Source organism: Phyllobates terribilis, unplaced genomic scaffold (assembly GCF_046119375.1).
Source record: "Phyllobates terribilis strain yellow unplaced genomic scaffold, ASM4611937v1 Scaffold_1__5_contigs__length_1240528914, whole genome shotgun sequence".
NCBI lineage: Eukaryota > Metazoa > Chordata > Amphibia > Anura > Dendrobatidae > Phyllobates > Phyllobates terribilis.
Genome location: NW_027362761.1, coordinates 215,243,466 through 215,258,766, shown reverse-complemented (window position 1 = coordinate 215,258,766; position 15,301 = coordinate 215,243,466). Strand labels below are relative to the sequence as shown.

Below are 15,301 nucleotides of genomic sequence, written 5' to 3'. Positions count from 1 at the left end.
ACCACTACTCTGTTGTCTGAGAAGACTCTCACGTGGTGGCCTTGTAGTGTGTGCATGAATTCCCGGAGTGCCCACTCTACTGCTAGAAGCTCCTTCATGTTTGAGGAAACTAGCTTTAGACGTTCTGTCCAGACTCCCTGAGCTACAAGGTTGTTGAGGTGAGCCCCCCAGCCCCCGGGACTTGTCTGTGGTCAGGATTTGAGGTGTAGGGATTGCCCATCTTCCCCCACCACTCTAGGGAAAGTGTGGTTTCTGCAGATAGCATTAACTGCCCTTCTAAATGCCCTTTTAGGGATTTTTCTGCCTCTAGGATTTCCCACTGTAGGATTCTGGTGTGTATTTGGGCCCATTAGACGGCCGGGAAACATGCCGTCAAGGAGCCTAGAAGGGACATGGCTTTCCGTAGGGACATAGATGGGTGGGACTTTGCCCACGATATTTGGTCTATGATTTTGTGAATTTTCCCTGTGGGGAGACGACACTTGTCTTTTTGAATCCAGCACGATGCCTAGGTATTCCTGTATCTGGTATGGTTCTGTTTTGGATTTTTCCAGATTCAAAAGCCATCCTTTCCCAGATGGGTTTTGCAGTTTAGGAAGGAACTGCCTATTACCAGAAAATCGTCCAGGTATGGGACGACTAGGATGTTCTGTTCCCTTAGATGAGCCATCACCTCCGCAATAACTTTGGTGAAAACCCTTGGGGCTATGGCGATGCCGAATGGGAGGGCCGTATATTGAGTGTTTGACCACTTCACCTATGGGAACTGCTACTCTGAGGAACTTATGGTAATCTGTGTATCGGGACGTGGTAATAAGAGTCTTTTAAATCCAGGACTGCCATGAAACAATCGGGAAACTGCATTTTTACTGATTATCTTATGGTCTCCATTTTGAAGGCTTCCACCTTCAAAAGTTTTTTCAGCTTTTTTAGGTTTATAATCGTCCTGTAAGTCCCATCTGTTTTTTTTTCTTAGGAATAATGGAGAATAGAAGCCCTTGCCTTCCTCCCCCCTCGGGACCTCCTGAAGGACCGCCTTCCCTACCAATCCCTGGATTTCCTGCTCAAAGGCCAGCTGCTCCTCGTTTGAGGACCTTTTGGGGGTTACGACAAAGTTTGGCTGAGGAAAATGTGAGGAACTGGAGTTTCAGGCCCGATTGTATTAGGCTCAGAATCCATGAGATGTCTGATATTAATTCCCAGGCCGGGAGAAAGTCTGATAGCCTTCCCCCCACCCGGAGCAAATCCTCATTTTGAGGGCTTTCTGCCATCGCTGGGGGGCTTGTTAAATAGGAACCCTTTGGTCTTCCTTCTCCTGTCTTCCCACCTATCCTGCTCTTTAGGGGGTTTTCTGCGGATAAACCTTTTGGTCCGAAAAGGTTTCCTGTAAGCAGTGTTAGACAGGATAGGGAACCGCTTCTTATTGTCCCCTGCTTTCTCTAAGAGGTCATCAAGGGTGGGCCCAAATCGAAATTCGCCCTCACAGGGGATGGAGCACAATCTCGATTTTGTCTGTAGATCCCCTGGCCAACATTTGAGCCAGAGGGCTCGTCTGGCCGCGTTAGAGAGCCCTGTCGCCCTAGCTCCTAATCTGACGGAGTCCGCCGAGATGTCAGCTAGGAAGGCCGCTGCTACTTTCATTACCGGGATGGTTTCTAGAATTGTATCTCTAGATGTTTTCTGACGCAGTTGTGTTTCAAGCTGGTCTAGCCAGACCATAAATGACCTGGCCGTACATGTGGCAGCTACCGCAGGTTTTAACCCCCTCCCCCAGCGGCTTCCCAGGAACCCTTTAGGAAGGTGTCTGCTTTTTTATCCATGGGGTCTTAAGACGCCCATGTCCTCAAATGGAAGGGAGAACTTCTTTGAGGCTTTGGAGACGTCCAGTTTTGGCTCTTTCTCCCAAAAGGAACATGCAGGGTCATCAAACGGGTACTTTCGCTTAGGGGAAAGGAGGCCCTTCCTCTCCAGTCTTTTTCACTCTTTCTTAAAGAGTGAACTTGCTCATTTAGTGGAAAAGATCTCCTCTTTTTTTTTGTTCCAGACCGCTGAAAATTACGTCCTGGATCGACTTCTTTGCCCGAGGATCTGCTAATCCCATGGTGGATCTGACTGCCTTAATGAAGCTGTTTCCTCGATAGAGGAGGACGGAGCTGTTTCCCTAACTGTAGACTAGGAAGAGGATGATGAAGAGACGGACATGTCCGAATCTCCGCCATTCTCAGAGCTGCTAGACCTGGCTTGGGGGGGGGGGGGGATGATATGTTTTTAGATTATTATTTATTTATTTATTTATTTTTTTTAGCTTTTACCCCCCCCATCCCGAAAGGATTTAATGGTATCTTCGACCTGCGACTTTATCGGGTCTCCAAGTTCAGAGGCAAATTTCAGGGTTTCCTCGCATATGGTTTGCTCAATGCAGGAGCTGCAGAGTAGTGGGTAAGACTTCTGTGCATAGTGCACAGGTCCTATTCTTTGTTTTTCCCGTACTCTTTCTTCCCTAATAAGAGAAAAAAAAGAGAGAGAGGGGGGGGCCCTAGTTACAAAATGGACTTTCACAAAGATCACTTACCAACCAGACTGAAGAGAGGGTACCGGTTCAGGAGGCTGAGCCATCTTTGTAGACTGAGTCCTCCTGGAAGATGCTGAGATGGAGTCTTTGCTGTGCTGCGACAATCTGCCGGAGCACCCGCTTCCACTGTTGCGGTCCTGGTGTCCAGTCTCTTCCGGTTTCTCCTTGCGTTGGGTTGGCGGCGGTGGCGACTGAGGATGCAGCTCTTGCTCCTCAAGTAGCTCCTGGTCACTCATTTTTGAGATAGATAGATAGATAGATAGATAGATAGATAGATAGATAGATAGATAGATAGATAGATAGATTATATAATTTCCCTCTTTTCCTCCAGACAGCGTGCCAGAGCTTCAGAGAAGTAATTTCGTGGCGCCCCCAGCTGTCTTTTAAGGCACTGGGAGTCCCTCCCATAGTGCCCGCGGTGATCCGGCGCCCCCTCCTCCCCTGCACCTGCGGGGGGACGCTCGCGCCTGCGCATACTGGTTTCCCAGTCATGCATTGTGGAGCCACATCAGGAGGTGCCCCGCACGCTCGCGCATGCGCAGCAGACCCGGAAGTTCGTTATAACGCCACCGGGCAGCGCCGCGCTTCCACCTGCTGCAACCAGGGGGGTCCAGCACAGCACCTCAGCGGGCCCCCAACAGGCCCCGTTCTCTTCGTCTGGACCCCCCCCCCGCACACCCTAAAGGCCACTGACCCCAGCGGTGGCGCAATTTCCAAATTGTTCTTTTTCATCACTAAAAAACAAGTTTGGTATCGCCGTAATTGTATTGACGAGGGGAATGATATTGGCAGGTCATTTTTGGCAGAATTGCATTTTTTTTTTCTCCATTTCACTGCACTTGGATTTTTTCCTCTTGTCATCCAGTACACCATGGGGTAAAATGAATGGTGTCCTGTAAAAGCAAGCCACCATACGTCTGAGGATGGAAGAATTAAAAAAAAAAAAAAAAAAAAGTTATGGCTCTTTGAAGAAGGGGAGGAAAAAAAAAAAAAAAACCACAAATGGAAACTAGCCGTGTGGGGAAGCGGCTGAGCGTGATCGTGTGCTTAGGAACGATAGCTCACCACGATCTTTCGTGTAAACAGGCTGCCGATCACTTCATTAGAAAATCGCTTGTTCATCGGGTGAAACTAGGTTTTGTGCTGCGCAAAAGATGCTAAGGTGCCAAGATCCATGGCACTGAGCAATGTACTACAGATCGGTCACCGCAGCCTGGCTGCATAAACAGGCTATTAAACCCTTCACCACATTGCCATTTACAGTTGTTGCACTTTTGTTTTTTTGCTCCCCTTCTTCCCAGAGCCATAACTTTATTTTTCTGTCAATATGGCCATATGAGGACTTGTTTTTGCAGGACAAGTTGTACTTTTTAATGACACCATTGGTTTTACCATATAATGTACTGGAAAACAGGAAAAAAAAATCAAAGTGCGGTGAAATTGCAAAAAAAAGTGCAATTCCACAATTGTGTTTGGGGTTTATTTCCCATGTTCACGATATGGTAAAACTGACCTGCCATCATGATTCTCCAGGTCAGTACGAATTCACAGATACTAAACATGTATAAATTTTAAAGTAGTGGAAAAAAAAAATTGGCGCCATTTTCTGAGACCCGTAGCGTCTCCATTTTTCTGGAGCTGGGGCCGGTGAGGGATTGATCAGATCAGCTGTCATGTGCGGGGAAAGATGCAGGCACAGCGCCAGAGCCCGCATCAAAGGCAGGGACACAACCTTTGATGTACCCATGCATTCAAGATCATGAAGGGATTAGTCTGCTGATCAGTTGTCTTGCCATATAAACGGACCTTAATGAAGCAATGATTCCTTATTTCCTTTTGTTCAGTAGTCCATGCAAACCTGGTGATCCAATATTTTTACCATTCAAGTCAACATTTCTAAAGGTAGATTGTGCAGTGTTAACCCATTAGTGACCACCAATACGACTTCAAACTAACCTGATGTAAGTGAATAGCCTCCCCCGACGGGTGAAAAGGCAGCCGCTGTACACTACAGCTGACACCCTGATACATCAGTCATGATGGGAGTTAGCATGGACCATGGCCGTTTAACCGCTTAGATGCTGCTGTCAATAGTGGCTAAGACATCTAGATGGTACAGTGTGGGGGTTCCCTCTTTAACCCTATTTGCACCCCAAGATCAGGATTGTGCGGTCCTGATGGTTGTCATGGCAATTCACAGCCAAGTAATGGCCCTAGGCTCTGCCGGCTATCGGGACCTGTTCAGAAGTTACCAACATATTTGGGTGGTAAAAAAAATGACCTTTTTCTTGTCATGTCACGTCACTTTGCATTAATTCCTGAAAAGCATCTGAAGGGTTAACTTGACAGCAGTTTTGAATATGTTGAGGAGGGGCCGTTTTTAAAATGGGATCACTTTGGGGGTCCTATATATTGGAAAACCCCCAAAGTCACTTCAGAACTGAATAGGTCCCTAAATATAGGTTGCTGCTTTATTTTTAAAGCTTATAACATCCTGACAGAATAAAAGAACATTTTACAGATGGTGCTGAAGTAAAGCATAGATAAGGGAAATGTTACTATTGTGTGGTGTGACTGTCTGGATTAAAGGGATAATCATTTAAAGTTTGAACATTGACAACAATGTTAAAAAAATATTTGATATTTTTATAAATGCAAAACGTATTGCCCTAAATTTACCATTAAAATATATTGGGTCACGGAAAAACAGTCTAACAAATCACTGGGAAATGTTGAAACATTCATTTGGCCTGGTCATTAAGGGGGTTCAGTGACCACTCCACGGTGTTTATTAGCCTGTTTACACCTGTTCGCACACACATCTATCCATACATTGTTCTTGGCCACACAGGTCCATGCACTGCTGAGAACCGTAATATTTTTGTTGAGCCCAAAACATAATTTCACCCAACGAACAAGAGTTTTGCTCACCTGTCACAGCCGGTTTATCATTATGATAAACCATTATCATTAACCAACCTTCAAGAACAATCAGGCACTATAATCTTGCAGAATAAATGGACCTTTTTAGACCCCGTTCACACTCCTATGACTTGAGGCCAGGCATGGATGCCGTGCCTAACTATAGCAGCAGATCTAGGCTCCATACAAGTAAATGCGGCACTGCAGACCCCATCACATGTTCTGGAAGAAGCCTTCACGCTGCATCACATTAGGGGGACTCGGATGATGACCTTGTGGATGATTTCTGATGAACACTGGGGGTAGTCCTAGAGCAGAGTAGGCAATAATCCGGGTGCCAGGATCCTGCGCTCTGTGTGAACTTGGCCCGAAGCCTGTCCCCCTGTGCACAGTGTCGCTGCGTACACTGCCGGCTCAGGAGTGCCCCAGCCCTACCTGTGGCTGCGCTTCCTCCTGGTGTACACGGTGTTGGCTCTGCCTCTACTCTGGCCATTTAAACTTCTGCTCGCTTACTATTGGCTGTGTGCCGCATTCCTTTTCACAACGGCTGGTCCGGTAGCCAATCACTCGCTTAGGCTCAGCCGGGGGTGGAGTTGTCGTGTAGCCCCGCCCCCTTACGCCTTCTTGTTTGTAAGGTTCGGATCCACAACAATCCGGGCTGCTGTTATCGTGCAGCACTGGCACCAGGTTCCCCCTGTGCCCGGATCTGCGCTCCTGATCGCTGGCTTACTTGCTGCCAAGTTCGTGATAAGTTGCCCTCCCGAGAAGAAGTCGCCGTGCACTGATCGTACGTGCTGCAGGGCATTGGCACCGACCGGATCCGGACCTAAAGCTCGAGCCGATGTAATGCAAACACTTGTTGGCGGTAAGGAGAGGCTCAGCGATCTCATGGCCCCTGTGCCAACCTGTCAGTAACCCCAAGCCTGGCAGCATGGAGGACGAGCCCCTGCCCCCTGGTGCGGTGGACGTGTTCGATGGTAAGTCTCTATCTGCAGCCTTATCCTGGCAGTGATAAGTGTGTACACCCTGTACAAAGGTAATCTGGGGGGAGGAGGTTACCCGGAGTAGCTCTTGTCACACACCCCGGAAGGTAAATGTTCTCACCCAGCTGATGTGTGGGGGCTGGAGTGGATTCCTGCAGCAGCCAATCAGATCCAGTCATTACTTCTCCAACTGCGAAGGAATGAAAGCTGAGTTGGGTTTGGTTGCTGTGGTTCCTCTTCTGTTGTATCACTGCCTTCCTCCATGATTGTGGAGTAAAGGTCATGTGTAGTGTCTGCGCTCCTCGCGCCCTCCTGTGTCGCCTGCGCATGTGTAGTGTCTGCGCTCCTCGCCCCCTCCTGTGTCGCCTGCGCATGTGTAGTGTCTGCGCTCCTCGCGCCCCCCTGTGTCGCCTGCGCTCCTCGCCCCCTCCTGTGTCGCCTGCGCATGTGTAGTGTCTGCGCTCCTCGCCCCCTCCTGTGTCGCCTGCGCATGTGTAGTGTCTGCGCTCCTCGCCCCCTCCTGTGTCGCCTGCGCATGTGTAGTGTCTGCGCTCCTCGCCCCCTCCTGTGTCGCCTGCGCATGTGTAGTGTCTGCGCTCCTCGCCCCCTCCTGTGTCGCCTGCGCTCCTCGCCCCCTCCTGTGTCGCCTGCGCATGTGTAGTGTCTGCGCTCCTCGCCCCCTCCTGTGTCGCCTGCGCATGTGTAGTGTCTGCGCTCCTCGCCCCCTCCTGTGTCGCCTGCGCATGTGTAGTGTCTGCGCTCCTCGCCCCCTCCTGTGTCGCCTGCGCATGTGTAGTGTCTGCGCTCCTCGCCCCCTCCTGTGTCGCCTGCGCATGTGTAGTGTCTGCGCTCCTCGCGCCCTCCTGTGTCTCCTGCGCATGTGTAGTGTCTGCGCTCCTCGCCCCCTCCTGTGTCGCCTGCGCATGTGTAGTGTCTGCGCTCCTCGCCCCCTCCTGTGTCGCCTGCGCTCCTCGCCCCCTCCTGTGTCTCCTGCGCATGTGTAGTGTCTGCGCTCCTCGCGCCCTCCTGTGTCTCCTGCGCATGTGTAGTGTCTGCGCTCCTCGCCCCCTCCTGTGTCGCCTGCGCATGTGTAGTGTCTGCGCTCCTCGCCCCCTCCTGTGTCGCCTGCGCTCCTCACCCCCTCCTGATGACACACTCTCATTTTCTGTGTTCTTGGGTGATATGTCCATGGAGGGGTATTTTGTCATGTGTATGGTGTAGACAGCTTGCTCACGCTCCCTTCCGTCCATCAGTCTTGTGCGACCCTCAGACACCTCTTCCATTGTGAAGTTTGCTTGAGATGGTGCAATATTCCCATAAGAAGTAACTAATAACCAGCCGTCCTCACTGTACTTGTCTATGATGAGTGGCGTGTGCTTGTAGCCATGTCCTGTAGATTTATATCATTTTTCCATGGTTCTCGTAGAGTTCATCACAGTAATCATCTTGTGTAAAGGGTGTACTGGTAAAATGCACGTGGGCCGGAGAGATGGGTTCCTCACCCCAGTACCTCAGCGTCTTGCGGTTCCGTCTGCCCCTCTTTTCCCCATTTCTACATTCTTTCCCTTTGGTCAATGTTCCCTTTTGTAGTGGTGTTGTGTAAACTGCGGCTGTTCCTGGGGAGGGTTGTGTACACATTGTAAGGCAATGGTGACATTGTATTCTCTGCTCACTGGGAATCATTCACTCCTATTTTTAGTCTATTCCCAAGTTAACAGCATTATTTTGTGATTATCAGGTCATTTTTAATGTGTTTTTTTTTTTTCTTAATGCACACATATACATGGCTCACACATAAGGCCACGTTCACACATTCAGTATTTGTTCCCCTTCCTGGTTTTGGCTTACATATACTGATGTAAAAAACTCACCAAATACTCAATGTGTGCACGTGGCCTAAGCCTTCTACTTATGTAAGGCTTTGTTCAAACAGAGCACTTTTTTTTTCAGGAATAACTTGGACTGAATCGACAGTAAAAACTTGAAAAAAACGTCCTTTATTGTCTGTATATGGATGTGTTTTATTGTTGGGATTTGCTTTTTTTCTGTTTTTGTTCATTTCTGCAGACAGATAAATTCCATAAAATGCCAGGCGACAGGAAATACTGTTTTGAAAAATATAGTAAGCTTATGTAATAACAGCCGTGTAACAGAATGGAAATTACTTATGCAATCTGTATTTAACAAAGCTTTTCTGAAAGTAGCCAAATAAATGGTAATGTGTCTGTGTGTGTGTATATACAGCACTATGCAGATGTTGGAAAAAATGCTGCAAGTAGAAATTCTTTCAAAAATAAGTGTTAATAGTTTTACGTTTTGTTAACTGATTATAAAAAATAAAAAAAACAAATACACAAAGAAAAGTCAAATCAATTTAATGTTCCAAACATCTTAGAGCACTAACCACAGATCTTCTGTGGATGTAGACATGTGCAAATCCTTCTGTCTCTACATGTAATCCCAGACAGACTCAATGATACTGAGATCAGGGCTCTGAGAGCCATATCATCACTTACCATAGTAGAACCCTGTAGAATGTAAGCCCACAAGGACCGGGTCCTCTCCCCTCTGCCTGCCTGTCACTATTAGATTGTTCATTATTTCTATTTGTGTATTGTATGTTACCCCTCTTTATGTACAGCATCATGGAATCAATAGTGCTCTAAAAATTAAATAATAGCAAAAAACTCCAACCAGCAATGGAACGCTACAGTATTAAGGAGTCAGGTGGCTTGGGTCTATCTGCCCTTAGATCTACCCTGAATTAACCCTACCTGTCCGCAGAGGTTGCCACCCTAATGCGGTGCCCCTGCTCAACGAAGAGTACCCCTAAATAGCCATATTGAGTCCAAACACAGGTAGTTGAAACCAAAATAGCTAGATATTGTATAGCATGGACTGTCGGCATATGCATCGAGACGGCGAGGGTGAATTCTCGACAAAAGGAGTGTGAATATATATATATATATATATATATATATATATATATATATATATATATATATATATATATATATATATATATATATATATATATATATATATATATATATATATATATATATACTAAATGAATGAATGACTTGGTTAATGGGGAAGGTGTGTTAGGTTAAATGTGCCATTAAATATCTATTGGCATCTAATCACAGTTACTGGTGACAAAAGGTAGCTATATCATACTAACTACCAAGACATTTCAGAAACTCATATTTATTAGTGAACAAAATAATTTAAAATATAAATATTTATTGGTAAATAGTTAAAAAATATGAAATATTAAAACTGATGTTAATTCAAAATAAGATAAATGGGGGTAGCTGGCCTCCTCAGGGCAATATAGGAGCACAGTAAAGGATGCTGCTTCAAATTGGTTGGTAATAATCTTGCTTGGAGAGGACTCCAGGGAATGACAAAGATAATGGCTTGAACTAAATGATGGGAGCCTATTGGGGTATAGATGTGGACGTGGTGTTTGGTAGAACACCTAGGAAATGGTCAGGATGACAGATCTGTCAGGACACAATAATGTTAAGGGGAAAGAACCAAAATAATTTACTTAGGCAGCCTTTTTGGTTCACTGCAAGTATCAGCTGCAGGTCAAAGGTAAGAGTCTACTAGCGCCCCCTACCAATATTTTATTCATATTTATTAGTCAATCACTATCTCAGAACCCTAATATAATGACACCTATAAAAATAGCGAACATGAGCTAGTAATACAGGTAAAACCTATAGTCCGTCAATACAGATAGTAAATTGCCCGTTTATTCCCCCCCCCCCCCCTCTCTCTACTCTTGGTTCATCAGGGTTTTCCTTCTCATTATGGAGCAGTGCTAAGTGAGCATTCAGAGCTCCAGTGGCAGTATATAATGTGGGGGGACGCTATGTGCGGTTGTGGCTTAATCCATTTTTACATCAATAGCTAACTCCACCCACACCACAGCTCTCTATGTACATTGTATATTGACAGTGTGCTGCTTATCACAGGAGGGGGAGTGGTTGGACCAATGGCAGGTGCAGCTAGTCTGTGCAGTGATAATGTCCTGGTGATAAAACATTCAATGTATGGAAACAGCACACATCATAATAAGTAAGATATCGCTGAAATTGGTGTTTTAGCCCCTATCTCATGCTGCCATCAGATTACATAGCAAAAACCTGCTCTGATTCCTTTTAACTGTCCATTTTCCAAAAGTAGCACTAGAACACCTTTTGAATCTATTAAATCAATAATTATGTGAAACTAGATGGTGGCCCGATTCTAACGCATCGGGTATTCTAGAATATGTATGCAGCCGACCGGGCACAATCAGCAGAGCGTTGTTTAAATTTTGCGCCAAGATCACTGATTGGTCGCGGCCGCTGTTTAAATTTTGCGGTAAAATCGCTGATTGGTCGCGGGCAGCGTCCACGACCAATCAGCACAGCAGTGTTTAAATGTGGCGCCAAGATCACTGATTGGTCTCGGCCGCTGTTTAAATGTGGCGCCAAAATCGCTGATTGGTCGTGGGCTGCGGCCAAGACCAATCAGCACAGCAGTGTTTACATTTTGCGCCAAGATCACTGATTGGTCGCGGCCTCCGGCTGCGACCAATCAGCGAATCGTATTGGTGAGGACCGGGGAGCGTCGCTGCCTGTGCGGCTACTTCCGCTGCGAGAAGCCAGGAGATGAGCGGCTGCTCGCAGCAGAAGTATCCCGACCGGCAGCGACGCTCCCCGGTCCTCCCTTGACACCCTAGCCGCATGGAGGTCAGCGGCGCCGCCGCCGGTCGGGATACTTCTGCTGCCAGCAGCGGGGAGATGAGCGCCTCGCGCCGCCTCATCTCCCGGCTGCATCGCCGCTGACCTCCGTCCTGCAGATGAGCCGCTAACGGCCGCCATCTTTTTCTCAAATCCCGTGTCGCTGATTGGCCGCGGCCGGACCAATGAGCGACGCGGGATTTCCTGGACAGACAGAAAGACAGACAGACAGATGGGATAAGACAATTATACAGTCATGGCCAAAAGTTTTGAGAATGACACCAAAATTATATGTTCACATGATCTGCTGGCCTCTGGTTTTTATTAGTGTTTGTCTGATGTTTATATCACATACAGAAATATAATTGCAATCATATTATGAGTACCAATAGGTTATATTGACAGTTAGAATGAGTTTATGCAGCAAGTCAATATTTGCAGTGTTGCCCCTTCTTCTTCAAGACCTCTGTAATTCTCCCTGGCATCCTCTCAATCAACTTTTGGACCAAATCCTGACTGATAGCAGTCCATTCTTGCATAATCAATGCTTACATTTTGCCAGAATTTGTTGGTTTTTGTTTGTCCACCCGTCTCTTGATGATTGACAACAAGTTCTCAATGGGATTAAGATCTCTGGAGTTTCCAGGCCATGAACCCAAAATCTCTATGTTTTGTTCCATGAGCCATTTTGTTATCACCTTTGCTTTATGGCAAGGTGTTCCATCATGCTGGAAAAGGCATTTTTGGGTGCCAAACTGCTCTTGGACGGTTGGGAGAAGTTGCTCTTGGAGAACATTCTGGTACCATTCTTTATTCATGGCTGTGTTTTTAGGCAAGACTGTGAGTGAGCCGATTCCCATGGCTGAGAAGCAACCCCACACATGAATGGTTTCAGTATGCTTTACAGTTGGCATGAGACAAGACTGGTGGTAGCGCTCACCTCTTCTTCTCCGAATAAGCTGTTTTCCAGATGTCCCAAACAATCGAAAAGGGGATTCATCAGAGAAAATGACTTTGCCCCAGTCCTCAGCAGTCCACTCCCTGTGCCTTTTGCAGAATATCAGTCGGTCCCTGATGTTTTTTCTGGAGAGAAGTGGCTTCTTTGCTGACCTCCTTGAAACCAGCCCTTGCTCAAAGAGTCTCCGCCTCACAGTGCGTGCAGAAGCACTCACACCAGCCTGCTGCCATTCCTGAGCCAGCTTGGCACTGCTGGTAGTCCGATCCCACAGCTGAAACAGTTTTAAGATACGGTCCTGGCGCTTGCTGGTCTTTCTTGGGGGCCCTGAAGCCTTTTTGACAACAATGGAAGCTCTCTCCTTGAAGTTCTTGATGATGCAATAGATTGTTGACTGAGGTGCAATCTTTGTAGCTGCGATACTCTTCCCTGTTAGGCCATTTTTGTGCAGTGCAATGATGGCTGCACGTGTTTCTTTAGAGATAACCATGGTTAACTGAAGAGAAACAATGATACCAAGAACCAGCCTCCTTTTAAAGTATCCAGTGATGTCATTCTTACTTAATCATGACTGATTGATCGCCAGCCCTGTCCTCATCAGCACCCACACCTGTGTTAATGGATCAATCACTAAAACGATGTTAGTTGCTCCTTTTAAGGAAGGACTGCAATGATGTTGAAATGTGTTTTGGGGGTTAAAGTTCATTTTCTGGGCAAATATTGACTTTGCAAGTACAGTAATTGCTGTTAAGCTGATCACTCTTTGACATTCAGGAGTATATGCAAATTGCCATTACAAAAAATGAAACAGTAAACTTTGGAAAAATTACTATTTGTCTCATTCTCAATACTTTTGGCCATGACTGTACATATAGATGGATTAAAGGGCTTGTCTGGGATTAATGTATTAGAAAGTTCTTCAGTTTGAGATTGATAGGTGTCATATATCAGGTACCCTCACTAATCTGCTCTGGCAGGAGCCGGATATATGCAATATACGGAGTGGCATTTCGCAGTGCCCCGTGCATTACTTTGTGGCTGCTATCGAGTATTACAGTTTCTCCCCTACAGGCGGACATTCCCTTAAAGTGGAAGTGCACTTATTTCATTTATAAATGTCTCTAACATTAATAATCTGGCATGTCTGTGCTCTTCACCTGTGTACTGTTGCTTTACCCCTGAGTGTGCCTTGTAATCTTTGTGGTATTTGGGAGGGGGGTTAGGTGTGTCATGCTCTATTTAGAGTATCTGTGTGCACGATGTTCTGTCCTTTGTTACAATACATTGTTCACTGAGTAAGAAATACTCCACCTTCGCATTGCTGGAGTTTGTTTGGCATGTGTGGAATGTGTCGCCCATTATCCTCCACTGAAGCCCTTGATGCCATGTAACCCGTATTTCCCTCTACTACTTTTCAGAGCGTCTTTACTTCGCCATTCTCTGTGACACACCAAAGACCAGCCAAAATACACATTATTTCTCCATCGACAGTGAGCTTCGGTATGAAAAGTAAGTAAACTGAATGATACGGAGTGATTGGGAAACTGTTACACACCGTCATAAGCATCAGGAGCTTTTGGTGGTTAAAGAGAACCTTTCACCAGCTTTTACATGCCAAACTGGTCACATCATGACAAAGTAGCTGAAGATCTGAATAAAATGTATTTTTTTTTTAATAACTTATCTCTTGTTGAGGTATTGGCTTGTAAAGTATGTTAATTTCACCTTCAATTCACTTTTTCCCCTATATGATGTTACCCAATCATAAGCATACAGCATCATGGAGGAAAAAAAAAAAAAACAGAAAACTCCCCCAGAGAAGCATAGATTTTACCATAATGCACCGAGAAAGCGATGTGTCTAATCAGAAAACACTAAGATGGCGCTACCAGCTATTGCTAACAGAATAATTACAAGGAAAGGAGAGCAGAGCTGTGTGTTATTACATACACCGCTCTACATGTATCCCACGTACTGGGGCATTATTCTCCCATGTATGTTCAGTAAATGCACTCAATACTTGGTCGGGGCTCCTTTTGCATCAATTACTGCATCAATGCGGCGTGGCATGGAGGTGATCAGCCTGTGGCACTGCTGAGGTGTTATGGAAGCCCAGGTTGCTTTGATAGCAGCCTTCAGCTCGTCTGCATTGTTGGGTCTGGTGTCTCTCATCTTCCTCTTGACAATACTCCATAGATTCTCTATGGGGTTAAGGTCAGGCGAGTTTGCTGGCCAATCAAGCACAGTGATACTGTTGCTTTTAAACCAGTTATTGGTACTTTTGGCAGTGTGGACAGGTGCCAAGTCCTGCTGGAGAATGACATTTCCATCTCCAAAAAGCTTGTCGGCAGAGAGAAACATTAAGTGCTCTAAAATTTCCTGGTAGACGGCTGCGCTGACTTTGGTCTTGATAAAACACAGTGGACCTACACCAGCAGATGACATGGCTCCCCAAACCATCAATGATTGTGGAAACGTCACACTAGACCTCAAGCAGCTTGGATTGTGGCCTCTCCGCTCTTCCTCCAGACTCTGGGACCTTGATTTCCAAATGAAAATTGGAACTCTGGGACCTTGTGGAGTGTGTCAATGACTGCCTTCTGGACATCTGTCAAGTCAGCAGTCTTCCCCATGATTGTGGAGCCTACTGAAACAGACTAAGGGACCTTTTTAAATGCTTAGGAAGCCTTTGTGGGTGTTTTGTTAATTATTGTAATTTACTGAGATAATGACTTGTGTTTTCATTGGCTGTAAGCCATAATCATCAACATTAACAGAAATAAACACTTGAAATAGATCACTCTGTTTGTAATGACTCTATATAATATGAGTTTCACTTTTTGTATTGAAGAACTGAAATAAATTAACTTTTTGGTGATGAGTGAGATGCACCTGTAGCTCTGCCCTCCTTACGGCATTTTTAATCACAGTAGATGTCATTGGTAAGATTTCCGTGTGACCTGATTAGACATTAGTCTTACCACACAGAAGGCAGTTGTGACAGTGTCTGGGGGTGTATTTTTTTTTTTCCTTATAGTGCCTTATGTTTATGATTGGTCAATGAAATGCAAGCGGGGAAAAGTAAATGTCTCCCGTGAAGAATTTCTGCTAACATCCACTTTGTTATAGT

The 15,301-nt window shown here is 46.0% G+C and overlaps 1 protein-coding gene across 7 annotated transcripts in view; it reads left to right on the top strand.

Moving 5' to 3' along the window:
- The window catches only part of CDC14B (cell division cycle 14B), a 94,658-nt gene that overhangs the window by 40,293 nt on the left and 39,064 nt on the right, over positions 1–15,301 (top strand). For 4 of the 7 annotated variants that reach the window (XM_073670989.1, XM_073670992.1, XM_073670994.1 and 1 more), the window contains exon 2: positions 13,590–13,680. In XM_073670989.1, coding sequence (XP_073527090.1) covers positions 13,590–13,680 — 91 coding nt within the window. Of the gene's footprint in view, positions 1–6,080; positions 6,472–13,589; positions 13,681–15,301 lie in introns of those variants that run through there. The other 3 variants (XM_073670993.1, XM_073670991.1, XM_073670995.1) reach the window with 1 other exon arrangement.